Source organism: Vipera berus, assembly GCF_964194415.1.
Source record: "Vipera berus genome assembly, chromosome: W".
In the NCBI taxonomy this organism is placed as follows: Eukaryota; Metazoa; Chordata; class Lepidosauria; order Squamata; family Viperidae; genus Vipera; species Vipera berus.
The window spans coordinates 71,260,310-71,277,347 of record NC_138210.1 but is presented as its reverse complement, the minus strand read 5'-3'; the positions used below and the strand labels follow the sequence as shown (position 1 = coordinate 71,277,347).

At 38.5% G+C, this 17,038-nt stretch overlaps 1 protein-coding gene across 1 annotated transcript; it reads left to right on the top strand.

Moving 5' to 3' along the window:
* Positions 1–2,755: 2,755 nt before the first annotated feature.
* LOC308676453 (vomeronasal type-2 receptor 26-like) lies at positions 2,756–13,533 on the top strand (the record flags this gene model as incomplete). The annotated part of the gene is made up of 5 exons (XM_081342268.1): positions 2,756–3,046; positions 4,289–5,143; positions 7,128–7,346; positions 9,075–9,201; positions 12,632–13,533. The coding sequence occupies 5 exons, from the start codon at positions 2,756–2,758 to the stop codon at positions 13,531–13,533; spliced, it is 2,394 nt and encodes a 797-aa protein (XP_081198394.1).
* Positions 13,534–17,038: the final 3,505 nt, after the last annotated feature.

The following is a 17,038-nucleotide window of genomic DNA, read 5'->3' as shown; positions in this document are numbered from 1 at the left end:
GTTTGATTTAGCTTATAGGGTTGCCACAGGTATAGTGAAGTCACCAATGCACTTCACGAAGCTTCTATCATTTTCTCCGGATTTGAAGAGATATGGAGCCCTAAATGACAATACCAGTTGGGACACATATGTGAAAACATTCAGTCTCAGTCAACACTGCCTGTGTCAATTTCACAGAAATCCAAACAAGAGTTAAAATGACAATTTTCCTCCATTGGCCAATTTCTTCATATTAATTTCCCCTGATGGAATAATAATAATAATAATAATAATAATAATAATAATAATAATAATAATAATAATAATAATAATAATAATAATAATGGAGTATCTAGTCTAGAGATGCTTTTCATCTGTATGGTTTCAACCCAGGCCACATTCCCTTTGCTTTTGTCAGATTACTGATCCAGAGACAAATTTCCCTACGGAGTTGTGAGCCAATGTGAAAAAGTCATATGACTTACCGTGACCCCCACCCCCTCTGAAGCCAGAAGTAATTATTTCTATGCAATTATCAGATTCTCATGACTCACCCAACCTCCAATTGCTTCCCAATAGCTGCCAGAAAAAGCATTAAAAAAAGCCATAAGTCTGAAATAATTCCAGGTTTCCATTCAGGGCAGGTGCAGAAGGAAAACAGGACTCTTAAATAATCATTTGATCCAGGGCATTTTTATTCCCAATCTTTCCCGTCTAGGCTAATGGCATTAATAGCAATCATGCATCTGTAGGTGGTCACAGTGGGACCTCTGACACTTGATGGTGATGATGGTCCTGGTTTTATTTCTTTTACCACCCATAGTGTGCAAATTTTCTGCAGAGACGTGCTCTAAAAATGATCCTCTTCCTGTTCGACATGAGTGGCAGCAACCAGGAGATCTCCTCCTTGGTGGAATGTCCTCGCAGATGATTTATATTTTGTTTCCACTTGCCTTCAAGAAACATCCATCAGAAGAGCTGGAATCTGATGTTCCCCTGTAAGGATTTCACACACACACACACACACACACACACACACACACACACACACACACACACACACTTTTTTTTTGCTGTTAGGACTTTGAAAAGAAGGTGCCCAAATGGTTTGACATACTCAGTTTTACTAAATCAGAATGATCTACTGTGAGTTGCAGGTGTTGGGTATATCTAGTTTAATGAAAAGAAGGACTAGGGGTGATGTGATAACAGTCTTCCAATAGCTAAGGGACTGCCAAAAGGAAAAAGAAAGGTCAACCTATTATTCAAAGCAACGGATGGAAACTAATCAAGGAGAGCACAAATCTAGAACTAAGGAAAAGTTTTCCTGACAGAAGGAACAATTAACCAGTGGAACGACTTGCCTCCAGAAGTTGTGGATGCTCCAACCCTCAAGGTTTTTAAGAAGTGATTGGACAATCATTTGTCTGAAAAGGAATAGGATCTCCTGCTTGAGAAGGGTGTTGGACTAGAAGATCTCCAAGGTCCCTTCCAACTCTTTTATTCTCAGTGAGAATGTCTTCACATGAGCCCATTATCGGTTTTAATGACTAAAAGTTGTGCTTGACTTGTTATGTTATCAGTTGTTTTGCTGAAGCTTTATCCTGAGCCTCCAAGTTCACTGTTTCAACCTTTTACCCTAGATTAGATGGAGATATAAGAATCAGAATGATGTAGCGGTTATGCCACTGGGTTAAAAACTGAGAAACTGTGAGTTATAATATTGCCTTAGGCGTGAAGCTAGCCGGGTGATTTGCAATCAAATCCTCTCTATCGGCCCTAGGAAGAAAGCAAAGGAAAATAATTTTTAAATAATGTTACCTGGAAAACTACACAAGGTGTCCATCTGGCCACCAGGAGTATAAAATGACACGAGGATAACTAAGGAAAAATAAATAAATAAAGGTGGAAAGGTAGTATTTGTTCACAGTTGTGTATGATTCATTATTCTTTTAAGAGAAAAATATAACCATGGCCACTGATTTTACTAAAACCTTTACTAAATCATTTGAAATGTTTTCAAATCATGCCTTCTGTTGAAGAATATTTTCATACAGTTTTAAGATATGCATTATGACATAGAGTTTTTATCTATCTATCTATCTATCTATCTATCTATCTATCTATCTATCTATCTATCATCTATCTATCTATCTATCTATCTATCTATCTATCTATCTATCTATCTATCTATCTATTCATCCATCCATCCATCCATCTATCTCTCTTTGCTAAAAATTGAGCATTCCCCCCCCCCCTAAATTTGGTGGTATGAATTTGAGATTTAAATGTAAATCATCCATTCCTTACAGAAAAATTTGAAAGACATCCCAATCCCAGTTTTATATTCATTATATATATTGTTTTCATATACAATATATGAATCTTTCTCATGATGGAGAAGAACACCTTGTATCTGGCTGCATGTATAAAATCCAGAAGTTGTGGGTGCTCCAACACTGGAGGTTTTCAGGAAAAAAATTGGACAGACATTTGTCTGAAATGGTATAGGGTTTTCTGCCTGAGGTGGTGTGTTTATGTATGTGTGTGTGTGTGTGTGTGTGTGTGTGTGTGTGTGTATTAGAAGACCTCCAAGGTGCTTTTCAACTCTGTTATTCTGTTATTCCCTCTTTCAAACAGTGATGAAAAACTATGACTGTTGTTTGCAATGAATCTGATTCAGGACTGCAGCATTTTTCTTTTAATGTTAGTCTATGCTGGGACAATTTGCTCTGTGGCATCTGCCAGTGAATGAGCTTGTCACTTTATTGGCAGCATGGTGACCAGGTTCTACCAACACATCCTGGCCTTGGCATTTGCCATAAATGAAATAAATGAGGATTACAAGATCTTACCCAATATCACGCTTGGATTCCATATCTGTGATAGCTACAACGATGCAATGCTGACCTATCGGACCACTCTGGACCTTCTTTTCAAAATGCACAGACTTTTACCTAATTACGAATGTGATTCTGGGAAAAAGCTTATTGCTGTTATTGGCGGACTTGGTTCCATTGTCTCATTCCATATGGCAAACCTTTTAAGTCTTTATAAGATTCCACAGGTAAGATCTGCTCACAGAATAATGGAGAAGTTTATAAATTATGATTGTTTTTCTTCTTACTTTGATTTTGCAGTTCAGAAATGCAATACAGAGGGACAGCAATGTTTCCCCAGGGTGGAAAAGGGATAGGAGATTAAGAGTAAAATTGTGTCAGGATAGAGCTGCAAGGCACTTTGAAGGTCTTCTAGTCCAACCCCCTGCTCAAGCAAGAGACCCTATTCCATTTGAGACAGGTGGCTGTCCAGTCTCTTCTTAAAAACCTCCAGTGATGGAGCACCCACAACTTCTGGTGGCAAGCTGTTCCACTGGTTAATTGTTCTCACTATTGGGAAGGTTCTCCCTAATTCCAGGTTGCTTCTCTCCTTGATTAGTTTCCATCTGTTGTTTCTTGTCTTGCCTTCTGCTGCTTTGGAGAATACGTTAACCCCCTCTTCTTTGTGGTAGCCCCTCAAATACTGGAATACTGCTATCAAGTCATCCCTAGTCCTTCTTTTCTCTAGCTTAGCCATACCCAAACCCTGCAGCCTTTCTTCATATGTTTTAGGCTCAGCCATTCTCAATGTATACATGGTTGTACTTTGACAATAAAGGTTCGTTCATTCATCCAGGCCTTTACTCATCTTAATTGTTCTTCTCTGCACTTTTTCCAATTAACTACTTCTAGTATACCTCTTAAGGGACGCGGTGGCTGAGTGGGTTAGGACGCTGAGCTTGTCAATCAGAAGGTCGGCAGTTTGGCAGGTCGAATCCTGAGTGCCCCGTAACAGAGTGAGCGCCTGTCACTCGTCCCAGCTTCTGCCAACCTAGCAGTTCGAAAGCACGTAAAAATGCAAGTAGAAAAATAGGGACCACTACGGTGGGAAGGTAACAGCGTTCCGTGCGCCTCTGGTGTCTAGTCATGCCGGCCACATGACCACGGAGACATCCTCGGACAAGCGCTGGCTCTTCAGCTTTGAAATGGAGATGAGCACCGGCCCCTAGAGTCGGAAACGACTAGCACGCATGTGCGGGGGAACCTTTACCTTTACCTAGTATACCTCTTTGCAAGATACTTGTTCCAGGAAATCATTTTTTTTAACATGCAGAAACATTCAAACAAAAGGAAATAGACGTTTACCTTGTGGGTTTATGCAGACAAAGATACTTTTTTTTAATTCTGACATGTACAAAATTTTTCTTGCATGCAGATTTGTTTATACATTCCTTCCAGCCAGTTTCTAAAACCTACTCTTTTTTTTTTAGCTTACTTATGGCTCCTTTGCTCAAGATGAGAGCTATATTACACCATCCCAAGCTCTATACCATATGGTTCCAAATGAAGCCAGTCAGTACAGGGGAATTATCCAGTTACTTCACCATTTTGGGTGGACATGGATTGGGTTCTTCATCACTGATGATGACAGTGGAGAACATTTCATGCAGGTGTTAGAACCCCTGCTTTCCCAGAATGGAATCTGTTCAGCTTTCACAACAAAAATCCCAAAAGCACAGTTGAATGATATCTTAAATCTTAACAGTAAAGTCATGAATATTTATCTGCCGATGACTAATGTCAATGTTAATACAATTGTTGTTTATGGAGAAACCTTGTCCATGATGTTGCTGAGCAATTTTTTGCTTCAAGCAACTCATAATAATTCAGATATATTCTTTCAAAGGGTATGGGTTATGACTGCCCAGATTGATTTTGGGATGACAATAATTCAGATGGGCTCAGATTTGCAAGTGTTTCAAGGAGCCATTTCTTTTACTGTTCACTCCCATCAACTGCCCAAGTTCCAGAAATTTCTTCTGGCCCTAGACCCATGTCAGGCTGAAGGAAATAATTTTCTGAATGACTTCCTGGAGCAAGCTTTGAACTGTTTATTTCAATGTCCAAAGAAGATGGAAGTCACAGAAGTATGTTCTTGGGAAGAGAGCTTGAAGAAACTTCCTAGATCTATGTTTGAAATGGACATGACCGGTCATAGCTATAGCATCTACAATGCGGTCTATGCTGTAGCACATGCTTTACATTCCATGGAGTTATTTAGATCCAAACTCACATCAAAGAGTGGTATGAAAAGGACCAAACTTCAAAGTCTTCAGCCTTGGCAGGTAATGACTGTGGGTATCTCTTTCCCTCATAAAAAGATTAGTACAGACTCATATATCATCCATATTATCTCTTTAAGGAGCGATTAAAGTCTAGTCTAGTGAAAAGAAGGACTAGGGGGAAACATGATAGTAATGTTCCAATATTTGAGGGGCCGCCACAAAGAAGAGGAGGTCAACCTATTCTCCGAAGCACCAGAAGGCAGGACAGAAAGCAACAGATGGAAACTAATCAAGGAGAGAAGCAATCTGGAACTAAGGAGAAACTTCCTGACATTGAGAACAATTAATCAGTGGAACAACCTGCCTCCAGAAGTTGTGGGTGCTCCATCACTGGAAGCTTTTAAGAAGAGACTGGACAGACACTTGTCTAGAATGATATAGGGTCTTCTCCTTAAGCAGGGTTTGGACTAGAAGACCACCAAGGTCCATTCCAACTCTGTAATTCTGTTATTCTGTATGATGCACTGAAGAACAATCGTAAGGTTTTTTTGCCCTTCAAATGGGAAACATGGCAGGAAATGCTTTTTTTTTAAAAAAAAACCACATTTGGATATTGTAAAAGAACTATAGTTTAGAATTCTAATACATTGATACTGCTACTCTTCCTCTGTTACTGTTGTTCCACATTGAAAAATTCAAAATGAGCCTCCATGGTCCCTTCACACTCTGTCATTCTGTATTCTGAAGTGCCTGTGTGTGCAAATAGCTTTATAGTGATGTAATGTCAACCAGTCTACAACACAGTCCTTTCAACAATTCAGAAAAAGCTCCACACACATTTGCTCTACTCAGATAAGGCTCTAGGTAGCACTAAGACTCACTAAAAGAATGCAAATGAACAGCTTTCTGCAGGAGTATAAATTCTTCCCTTCCCCACCATCCGGTGAGAGCTGAAGAAGCTTCTTGGATGAGAAACGAAATATCTTTGGTTCTTGTTTATTTGAGTGTGGAAAACATGCTATGATCTAGTGCATTCAAGCCTGAAAGAGTATAAAGCCTAAGATAAGCTCTCTGAAGTTGTAAGTTGGATAAAATTCAGAGAAAAGCAACTAAGATGATGAAAGGCCTGGAGACTAAAACATATGAAGAATGGCAGCAGGATTTGGGTTTGGCTAGTCTAAAGAAAAGAAAAAATAGGGGTGATATGATAGCAGTATTATAGTATTTGAGAGGCTGCCACAAAGAAGAGGGGGTCAAATTGTTCTCTAAAGGACCAGAAAGCAGGACAAGAAAAAATGGTTGGGAATTGATCAAAGAGAGAAGCAACCTGGAATTAATGAGAAAGAAGAGATTGGACAGTCACTTGTCTGAGATGGTATAGGTTCTCCTGCTAGAGCAGGGGGCTGGACTAGAAGACCTCCAAGGTCCGTTCCAGCTCTATTCTATTCTATTCTATTCTATTCTATTCTATTCTATTCTATTCTATTCTATTCTATTCTATTCTATTCTATTCTATTCTATTCTATTCTATTCTATTCTATTCTATTCTATTCTATTCTATTCTATTCTATTCTATTCCACTCCACTCCACTCCACTCCACTCTACTACTCCACTCCACTCCACTGCACTCCACTCCACTCCACTCCACTCCACTCCACTCCACTCTACTCTACTCTACTCTACTCTATTCTATTCTACAAAATAAAGCCCCTTTGTTCTCGTGATTTATGCCCTCTCATCATTTTCTGCATCTTTAATCATTCTCTTCATCCTCAACCAATAAGGTTAGCCCAGATAACAAGTATCATTATCAACTGATCTGTTTTTTTGTCTATCTACCTCTATCTTTTTAAAAATTATCTGTCTGTCTCTCTGTCTGTCTAACATGGTTATTGGTCTGTTGTGTCTCTGGTGAAGTTGCACATGGTAGACTGAATAGTCATGTGTTGCATAAAAGGAAGGAGATGCGTCAGAAACAATTCCAATCAATTTTCAGTGTGTTGTTTTCCTTTCTCTCTGTCTCCCTTTGTATGTTGGATGTAGCTCCATCTAGTTCTTCAATCTATTGTGTTCAACAATTCTGCTGGGGAAACAGTGTTCTTCAATGGAAGGAAGGAAACGGGTGGTGGATTTGATATCACAAACATAATCACATTCCCAAATAACTCCTTTCTTAGAGTGCATATTGGAACAGTGGATCCTGAAGGGAAAAACCTCAATATTGATGACTCGTTAATTAGGTGGCCCCAGCGTTATAATCAGGTATGATCTATGATTCTTTTCCAGAAAGTTTTTTCATCTTCAGACCTGTAACTAAACATTTGCTTTTTCTGAATGGGCTGAGTCCATCATGGGTGACAATTTATTTCCACAAAAATTAGGTGATTCTGAAACCTTGTGACTGTCTGTGGACAGAAGCCCTTCACCTCAGACACCTCCTGATGGTTATCTTCAGTTCTTCATAGGACATTCAACTAATACCATCTACCCATCTTTTCCACTGTCTTTCCATTCTTCTGAATGGGTGACAATTTATGTCCATAAAAATTAGGTAGGTATCATTAAGTTGAGTCTGAAACGTTGTGACTATCTGTGGACAGAAGCCCTTCACCTTGGACTGTTCCTGATGGTTGTTTTCAGTTCTTTAGAGGACATTCAACTAATTTTTTTTAAAAATCCCATTTATATCCCGCCCTTCTCCGAAGACTCAGGGCGGCTTACAATCTAAGCACAAATCAATGTGCTTAGCAATAGCCTTCATTCTATGTATACGCCTGCTTATTAGGGGCTTTCGCCCCCTCCCCCAAGCGGCATTATTACAAAGTCAGCTTATTGCCCCCAACAATCTGGGTCCTCATTTTACCTACCTCAGAAGGATGGAAGGCTGAGTCAACCTTGAGCCTGGTGGGACTCGAACCTGCACTAATTGCAGGCAGCTGGTGTTACTTAAGGAGGCATTAGCCCACTGCTCCACTCTTTTAATACCATCTTTTCCACAGTTTTTCCATTCTTCTACTTCACTCAGCCTTGTAAGTGTACTATAGGAAGTCCTTGGCTAGAACCATAATTGAACCCAACCTAGAACCACAAGTGAACCCAAACTTTCTATTGCTAAGTAAGGCAGTAGTTAAGTGAGTTTTGCTTCATTTCTTGTCTCAGTTGTTAAGTGAATCACTGCAGTTGTTAACTTAGTAACATGGTTGTTAAGTGGATCTAGCTTCCCCATTGATTTTGCTTTCAGAAAGTCACAAAAAGTGGTCACATGATCCCAGGACCTGCAATCATCATAAATATATACCGGTTACCACGCGTGTGAATTTTGATTTTTTGACCATGGGGATATAGTAATGAGGCCGTTAAGTGTGAAAAACAGTTTTTCATGGTCTAGTTTCATAGCTTATATTTATCTTGTTGTGTAATATATAATATAAAAGGAAGCCATTCTTAAATTTAGATAGATAGACAGACAGACAGACAGACAGACAGACAGACAGACAGATAGACAGACAGACAGACAGACAGACAGACAGACAGACAGACAGATAGATAGATAGATAGATAGATAGATGGTAGTTAGACAGATAATAGAGAGATAGATAGAAAGGTAGTTTCATTGCATTTTCCATAACTTAATTAAACTTTGATTGAGTTAGAAGAAATAATTGTTATCAACATCATCAAGGAATATCACTACTCATTTCTTCATTCTAAAAGTTTTGGATTGAGTCAATTGATTGATTGATTGATTATTTATTTGCTTGAGCTCTAGATCTTTATTATCTAGGTTATAAAAATAATAGCAGTCCACAATGTTCCTTTATATCAATTGCTGAAGAGGGAAATGCTGTGTTTAGACTGTAAATATGGCCTCATATTTTACTATCCCCATGACTACCCAGATGTCATTTCATTTGCAAATAGTAGGTGTGAAAACCTAAATTCCTTGGCTTGTTTCTCCTAAACCCATTGCTACTTCTTTCTTTGTGGTAGGTACAACCAGTTTCCGTATGTTCTGAATCTTGCCCTCCAGGTTATCAGAAGAAAAAAAGAGAAAAGGATAAATTTTGCTGTTATGATTGTGCACCATGCCCAGAAAGGAAGATCTCAAAGTTGAAGGGTAGGCAATGCATTATATTCAACAGCGCTAACTTCTTTGCTTGAGATAATAATAATAATAATAATAATAATAATAATAATAATAATAATAATAATAATAATAATAATAATAATAATAATAATAATAATAATAATAATAATTATTATTATTATTATTATTATTATTATTATTATTATTATTATTATTATTATTATTATTATTATTATTATTTAATTTCTATACCGCCCTTCTCCCGAAGGACTAAGGACGGTGTACAGGGCAATACAATAAAAAATACAATGTACAAAATTTAAGAAGGAATTAAATAGTGTAGCCCAAAATTACAATAAAAATTAATAAAATTATTATTAAAATACCCCACTCCCATCAGACCAGGCCGGCTTGTTCAAATAAGTAAGTTTTTAGGTCACGGCGGAAGGAGTGAAGGTCAGGAGCCATCCGGAGCTCAACTGATAAACGGTTCCAATGGTCTGGCGCGCCCACAGAGAAGGCCCTCCCCCTGGGGGCCGCCAGTTGACACTCTTTGACCGACAGCACCCTGAGGAGGCCCTCTCTGTGGGAGCGCACTGGACGGAGGGAAGTTGATGCTGTCCCCCTTGTTCTTGCATTCATGAGATCCCCTGGACTTTTCCATCCAACATCAAATCAAAGGATGGACTAGATGACCTCCAAGGTCCCTTCCAACTTCTTCTTCTTCTTCTTCTTCTTCTTCTTCTTCTTCTTCTTCTTCTTCTTCTTCTTCTTCTTCTTCTTCTTCTTCTTCTTCTTCTTCTTCTTCTTCTTCTTCTTATTATTATTATTATTATTATTATTATTATTATTATTATTATTATTATTATTATTATTATTATTATTATTATTATGAAAGAAAAAGAAAACACAATGGAAAAAAATGCTCATCCTCCCATGCTTCATGCCTGTCTCTGTGATAAACTGATACCTTCATCAATTCACACAGTGATAGAATCTTTGTAAAACTGTGGAACTGGATGGGGCCATGATGTTGATATAATGCTACCCTCTGGAGTACGCAATACAACCAAGGAAACAAACTTAGAAAGGAGGTTATCTAATCATTTTTTAAAAACCTCCATCAGTGGAGAACCCATAACATCAGTAGATAGATCCTTCCATTGTTGAGTAGATATCTTTCTCCTTATATTTATACAAAATCTAGAAAGCTGTAACCTATAACCAAGATTTTTGGTCCTAGTTCCAACTTTTGACTATTTTTCTTATGCCTCCCTTCTATGTATTTGAGCATAGAAAACATGTTCTCCCTTAGTGAAGTACTAATACCACTTTACAATGCCTTGGTAAGGCCACACCTGGAATACGGCATCCAGTTTTGGTCACCACAATGTAAAAAAAGATGTCGAGACTCTAGAAAGAGTACAGAGAAGAGCAACCAAGATGATTAGGGGGCTGGAGGCTAAAACATATAGGGAACGGTTGCTGGAATTGGGTATGTGTAGTTTAATGAAGAGAAGGGTGAGGGGTGACATGATAGCAGTGTTCCGATATCTCAGGGGCTGCCACAAAGAAGAGGGAGTCAAGCTATTCTCCAAAGCACCTGAAAGCAGGACAAGAAGCAATGGATGGAAACTAGTCAAGGAGGGAAGCAACCTAGAACTAAGGAGAAACTTCCTGACAGTTAGAACAACTAACCAGTGGAACAACCTGCCTCCAGAAGTGGTGAATGCTCCAACACTGGAAGTTTTTAAGAAGAGACTGGCCAGCCATTTGTCTGAAATGGTATAGGGTTTCCTGCCTTAGCAGGGGGTTGGACTAGATGACCTCCAAGGTCCCTTCCAACTTCTTCTTCTTCTTCTTCTTCTTCTTCTTCTTCTTCTTCTTCTTCTTCTTCTTCTTCTTCTTCTTCTTCTTCTTCTTCTTCTTCTTCTTCTTATTATTATTATTATTATTATTATTATTATTATTATTATTATTATTATTATTATTATTATTATTATTATTATTATTATTATTATTATTATGTCGCTTTCCTCCCTCCAGGCTAAATATCTCATACGTCATGTCCTCAAGTCCCTGTATCAACCTGAGGGCTTTCAACATCTTTCTGGAAATTTGGTGTCCAGAATAATACATAATACATTGGGTGTGGTCTCACCAGTGCCAAGAAAAGGGGAATAAACTGATAAAGAATAAAGAATAGTGCTTACAAGAAAAAAAATTGTCAAAGTGTTCTTCAAGCTGGAAGAAAGGGCATGAAATGTTGAGATGGAATTCAGTGATAACAAATGTCAGTATTGAAAAATATTGAGGCTTATGCCCTGATGGAGATTTCTATTAAAGAACCTTCGTTTCTTCAAGGCCCAGTTCAGCTGTACAACAATAACAAAATTAAGAATTTGCTATGAAGGAAAAAGTTTGAAAGGTTTCAAATATAACAAAGACAAATGATCAATTACTATATTATATTTCATAACAAGAACAAGAGAACAGGCAATATTAGCAGTAGGAAATCTTATTTGGTGCTGGATTTTCAAGAATATCGTGTATTCTTCAGAATGTTGTATATTGATGCTTAAACTGGATGTTTTCATTTCTTTTTTTAACCTCTTTATATTTCATTCAAGACAAAATTAAACTCCAAAGAATCCAAAAAGGGACAAACAGGGGAACCCACCCCCCACAAAACATCAAGACATTAAAAAAGAAAAAAAGAACCATAAGAAACCCCCAACACATATACATATGTTATCCCCCCTAATTGAATACTGATTAATACATTACTTCAATATTGGTTCTCACCCCTTGTGAAACAGCCCCCCCATTTTTAAATTAGTAAATCTATTTGCAAGTTATTGACCTGTCTTCTATATAATACATTAAGGATAATGGGTTTTATTACTGTTCAATGTATTTTAACTTATTGTTATAGTTTTTGGGCATCTTGTTTAATCTTTTTTAATTTTTGTATTCTTGTCTTTTAACATGTATTGCCCTGTTCACCGCCCTGAGTCCTTCGGGAGAAGGGCGGTATACAAATAAAATTATTATTATTATTATTATTATTATTATTATTATTATTATTATTATTATTATTATTATTATTATTATTATTATTATTATAACATATTTAACAGAAAAAATAATAACAATAAAACAAAACAAGATTAAAGTTTCAAAACTCTCTATCAACAAATTGTTATTGCAATCCACTCACAGAAAGTTTACCACTCATAGAAAGTTTATCTATCCCCAATCATCCCGAAAAATTACAAATAGTTTGTCCTGTATCAAATACCCATGTTTCTTTCTTAATGCCATATCTTATCAATTGTTGTCTAATTAACTATAATAGATTTGGTCTCCACAGTAAGTCTATCTTCCCATCAAGGTCCAAATAGAAGTGATTTCCAATTATATGTAATAAATACATCCAATATTTTCTTTTCTTTTTCAGATACGATTGATTGTACTGAATGCGCAGAAGATCAGTATGCTACCAAGAATAGGGATGGATGCGTCCCCAAAACAATAAGCTTTCTTTCTTATGAGGAACCTTTAGGAATCAGTTTAATGTCAGTGGCTGTTTCGTTTTCTTTGATAACAGTGTTGATGTTGGGAACATTCATTAAGCACAGAGATACCCCTATTGTCAAAGCCAACAACCGGGATCTCACTTACATTCTCCTTATCTCCCTTCTTCTTTGCTTCTTGTCTTCTTTGCTCTTTATTGGACAGCCAAGGGAAGCAACTTGCTTTCTCCGACAATCTGTTTTTGGCATCATCTTCTCTGTTGCTATTTCTTCTGTATTGGCCAAAACTATCACGGTGGTGGTAGCATTTATGGCCACCAAACCAGGATCCAAGATGAGGACATATATGGGAAAAAGATTGTCAAGCTCTATTGTCATTTCCTGCTCTCTGATTCAAGTAGTTACTTGTATTGTGTGGATGACAACCTCACCTCCATTCCCAAATTTAGATATGTACTCAGTCCCTGGAGAAATTGTAGTAGAATGTAAAGAAGGAACCACCATTCTGTTTTATGTTGTCTTGGGTTACATGGGATTCCTATCCTTTGTCAGCTTTACAGTGGCTTTCCTAGCCAGGAAGTTGCCAGATACTTTCAATGAAGCTAAGTTTATCACTTTTAGCATGTTGGTGTTTTGTAGTGTTTGGTTGTCTTTTGTTCCAACCTATTTGAGCACCAAAGGAAAGTATATGGTAGCAGTGGAGATCTTCTCCATCTTATCTTCCAGTGCTGGGTTATTGGGTTGTATCTTTTCCCCCAAATGCTACATTATTCTTCTAAAGTCTGAACTAAACACCAAGGAACAATTGATAAGAAGAAAAAGATGAGGAGTCTCTTATTATCATATAACAATGGCCTACATTTGTATGCTAAAATGGGATTATTTCTGAATTTATATGAAATTATATAGGGCAGAATGCCTGATCAACTAATTATTATTTGCACCAATCCACTTAAAGGTATTTAGTTATTCATACAAATATTGTGGCAGATTTATTTGAATTTGGAATGAAAAATAAAACTTGGAATAACCTGTTGATTTATTTATCATTCATGTAGTATCTAAATGTCATTTGAGCATTCATTGGGAACAATTCCTCTCTACTGTTGCCATATCACTCATATTTTCCAGAAACTAAACTTAAAGGACACTCTTTTTGCTTGTTTTAAGGCAGCTATGAAGATTGAGTAGCCCATTCAATCTTTAAACTAAACAAATCTACATTACATTGACCTGTAGCAATACATTCTGGTCAAAATATGTCCACAACTGCTTCTCAAATACTTGCTGTTGACTCATCAAAGCAGCTGCATCCTTTTTTCAGGATCAGGCAGCTGCTTTAAAGAGTTGCTGATAGCTGCCATTTTGAATTGAACCTGAAGTCCAGCTTAGATTTATTAATAATTAATGCAACTGGAGGACCATTCTTTGAAACATAGGAGGAGAGTGAGATATGAGCAAATCTCTTTCTGTGTTTTTCTCTATGTGTGTCTTTGTCCCTCTCTGTGTGTGCTTGTGAGTCTGTGTTCTGTTGGGAGAAGACAATACAATCAATTCACTTTGGAGAGGAGGTAGGGTGGAGACCCTGTTTGCCAGTAAAACTGTTACTGTAACTTGATGGTGACAGATGCAATTATCATTCCTATAATTATTGAAACCATTGTTATTTAGTTTTCTTGACCCTGTTTGGTGAATTTTAAAGTTCACTAAAGAAACAATATCTAAACAGGTTATCCTAGTGACAAGAAACCCTCTGCGTGGCTGAAGGCTGAAAAGAGAAGACCAAAGTGATGGTCCAATTCAGAGAAGTTAATAAACCACAATTCCTTTTTCCCAATTTGTGTTTTGCAAATCTCTGCTGGTGTTTTCTAAGTATGCATGTCTCATATTGATTTGAGAGAAAGAGAGAGAGAGAGAGAGAGAGAGAGAGAGAGAGAGAGAGAGAGAGAGAGAGAGAGAGAGAGAGAGAAAGGGAGGGAGAGAGAGAGAGAGAAAGAAAGGGAGAGAGGGAGGGAGAGAGGGAAAGAGAGAGAAGATGACACCTACTTAGAATCATAGAATCCCAGACAAGAAGAGATCTTTGAGGTCTGACTAGTGGGGAATGGAAGAATTTATATTCTTTGCAATCATCTGTTCTGAAGACTGCAGATCATGATTGCAGAAAATATCAATTCTTTCATTCCTCACCAGTCAGTTAGAACTGAAGAAGCTTCTTGGATGAGAAGTGAAATGTTTTCAGAGGAAAAAGACCAAGAAAGTCCAGTTGCCTTTAGGGGAAAAAAAGCACCTTTGGAACAACCATGACCTGGATGATTGAGGCTCTGTATAGACGTTCTCAATCCATAGTACATACACACACATATTTTTGACCCTTATTAAAACTTTATTGGTCACATCAATGCAATTGTTGTTGAAACAATCTATAATGATGGTTTTTAAGCTTCCCAACTGAAACAATATTTGTGGGGTTTCTTGAGTCTCACATATTGAAATATGAACCAAATTAGAGGCTGCTTAGCTAGCCACAGTATGGTTCAGTGGGTGAGTCAGGGGATAGGGACAAGGCATGGAGAGGCAGGGGCCAGGGTGGCTGCTGCCTGACACCATTGGCCCCCACACAGAGAGGCCACTGAGTGCATGGGGGCTGACAGTGTCCATCAGCAACCACAGTCTGTCAGCCCCTTGTTAGGTCCCGAGGTGTGCAAGGGGAATGCGCTCCCCCATGGGCCAATGGCAAGACCCTTGAGGGGGCTGAGGAGATGGGATGGAGGAGATGTGTCCAGAGATCCACATCATGTACTCCCCCAACTCCATGTGTTGCTGCTGCTGTCACAGCAGTGCTGTTGGAGGGCCGGTCTGGTATTCACAGTGAGCTATGCAGCCCCTGCTGCTGGATGCTATTGGCCCCTATGTGCTCACCAGGGGGGAGCACATTCCACTCATGCACCTTGTTTACCTACCACAGCTGCCAGTCACTCATGCAGATCCATTAGGCTGCCACCCAAAGCTCCAGGCCTGCCCAACACAAAGGAGGTAAAGCGCTCAGCTAGGAAATCCTGCATAGAGGTGGTACAGCATGCCCAGGCCCAGCAGAGATGAAGGGGCATGCAATCCTAGCTGAGACTGGGGGGCCATGGTGCCAGTGGGGATCTGGCTTTTCCTGCTCGGGGTGGCCTTTGGCTTGCTGGGTGTGGGAATGCTCTACCACCTCCACTGTGGCTTGCTAGCTGGACACTTAGCCTCCTTTGTGCTGGGCAGGCTGCTGCTTCAGGCTCTAAGTGCTGCCTCTGGCATGCATGCCATAGGTTTGCCACCACAGTTCTAGCCTCTTCTTAGGCATAGAAACCAGATAGATAATTCTGAGCCAGTCACTCTATTTCATCCATAGATGGGGAACTTAAAAAAAATCAACAGAATAATAAAGTTGGAAGGTACATTGGAGGTCATCTAGACCAACTCCCTGCACAAGCAGGATACCATACCATTTCAGAGAAATGGTTGTCCAGTCTTTTCTTGAAAGCCTCCAGTGATGGGTCACCACAACTTCTCAAGGGAAGACATTCCACTGGTTGATTGTTCTCTTATTTAGGAAGTTTCTCCTTAGTTCTAGGTTGCTTCTCTCCTTGATTAGTTTCCATTCATTGCTTCTTGTCTTGTCTTCTGGTGGTTTAGAAAATTTTTTGCCCTCCTTTCTTGCACTGGAAAATTGTGGTACATTATGATGCATAATTTCAATGAACTTCATTCTTCAGTTGATTGAATTGGGCTAATAATATTAATAACAAGTTAAAGAAACATCCTGGAATGACTTGAAAGGTCCCTTGAGGTCTAATCAACCTGCTGTACTGTACGTTTGGTTCATGCTTACAACGCTGGCCACGTCTACACTATCAATTGCATTTTCATTGTAAATTGTGCCACTTGCCCCAGGCAGAGGCTTTATTTCTCTGCAATTCAAGGAGAATTGAAACATTTGGTAAACAGCCTTGTCCACAAGAGGTCTAGTTGTCATCAATATGACAACAGATATTTGGGAATGTCAAGACACAAGGTCCACCCTTATATTTTTCTATCTGATGTAGATACAGAAGTTGCAAGATTCACATCACTATGTCATTATATGTCCCCTCTTAACATTTATTGTCATGAATTGTAAATGAAGGGCCTCTTCTATGTTGATGCCTGCAGGGAAAAGTTCTGTTCCCATGATCATCAAAAGAACCATAAACTGAAGTATGTCAATCTGTGTGCATGTATGTTATGTATACATACATACACTATACATGTACCTGTAGTTATACTTGTATGTGTACAAGTGTATCCATGTCTGT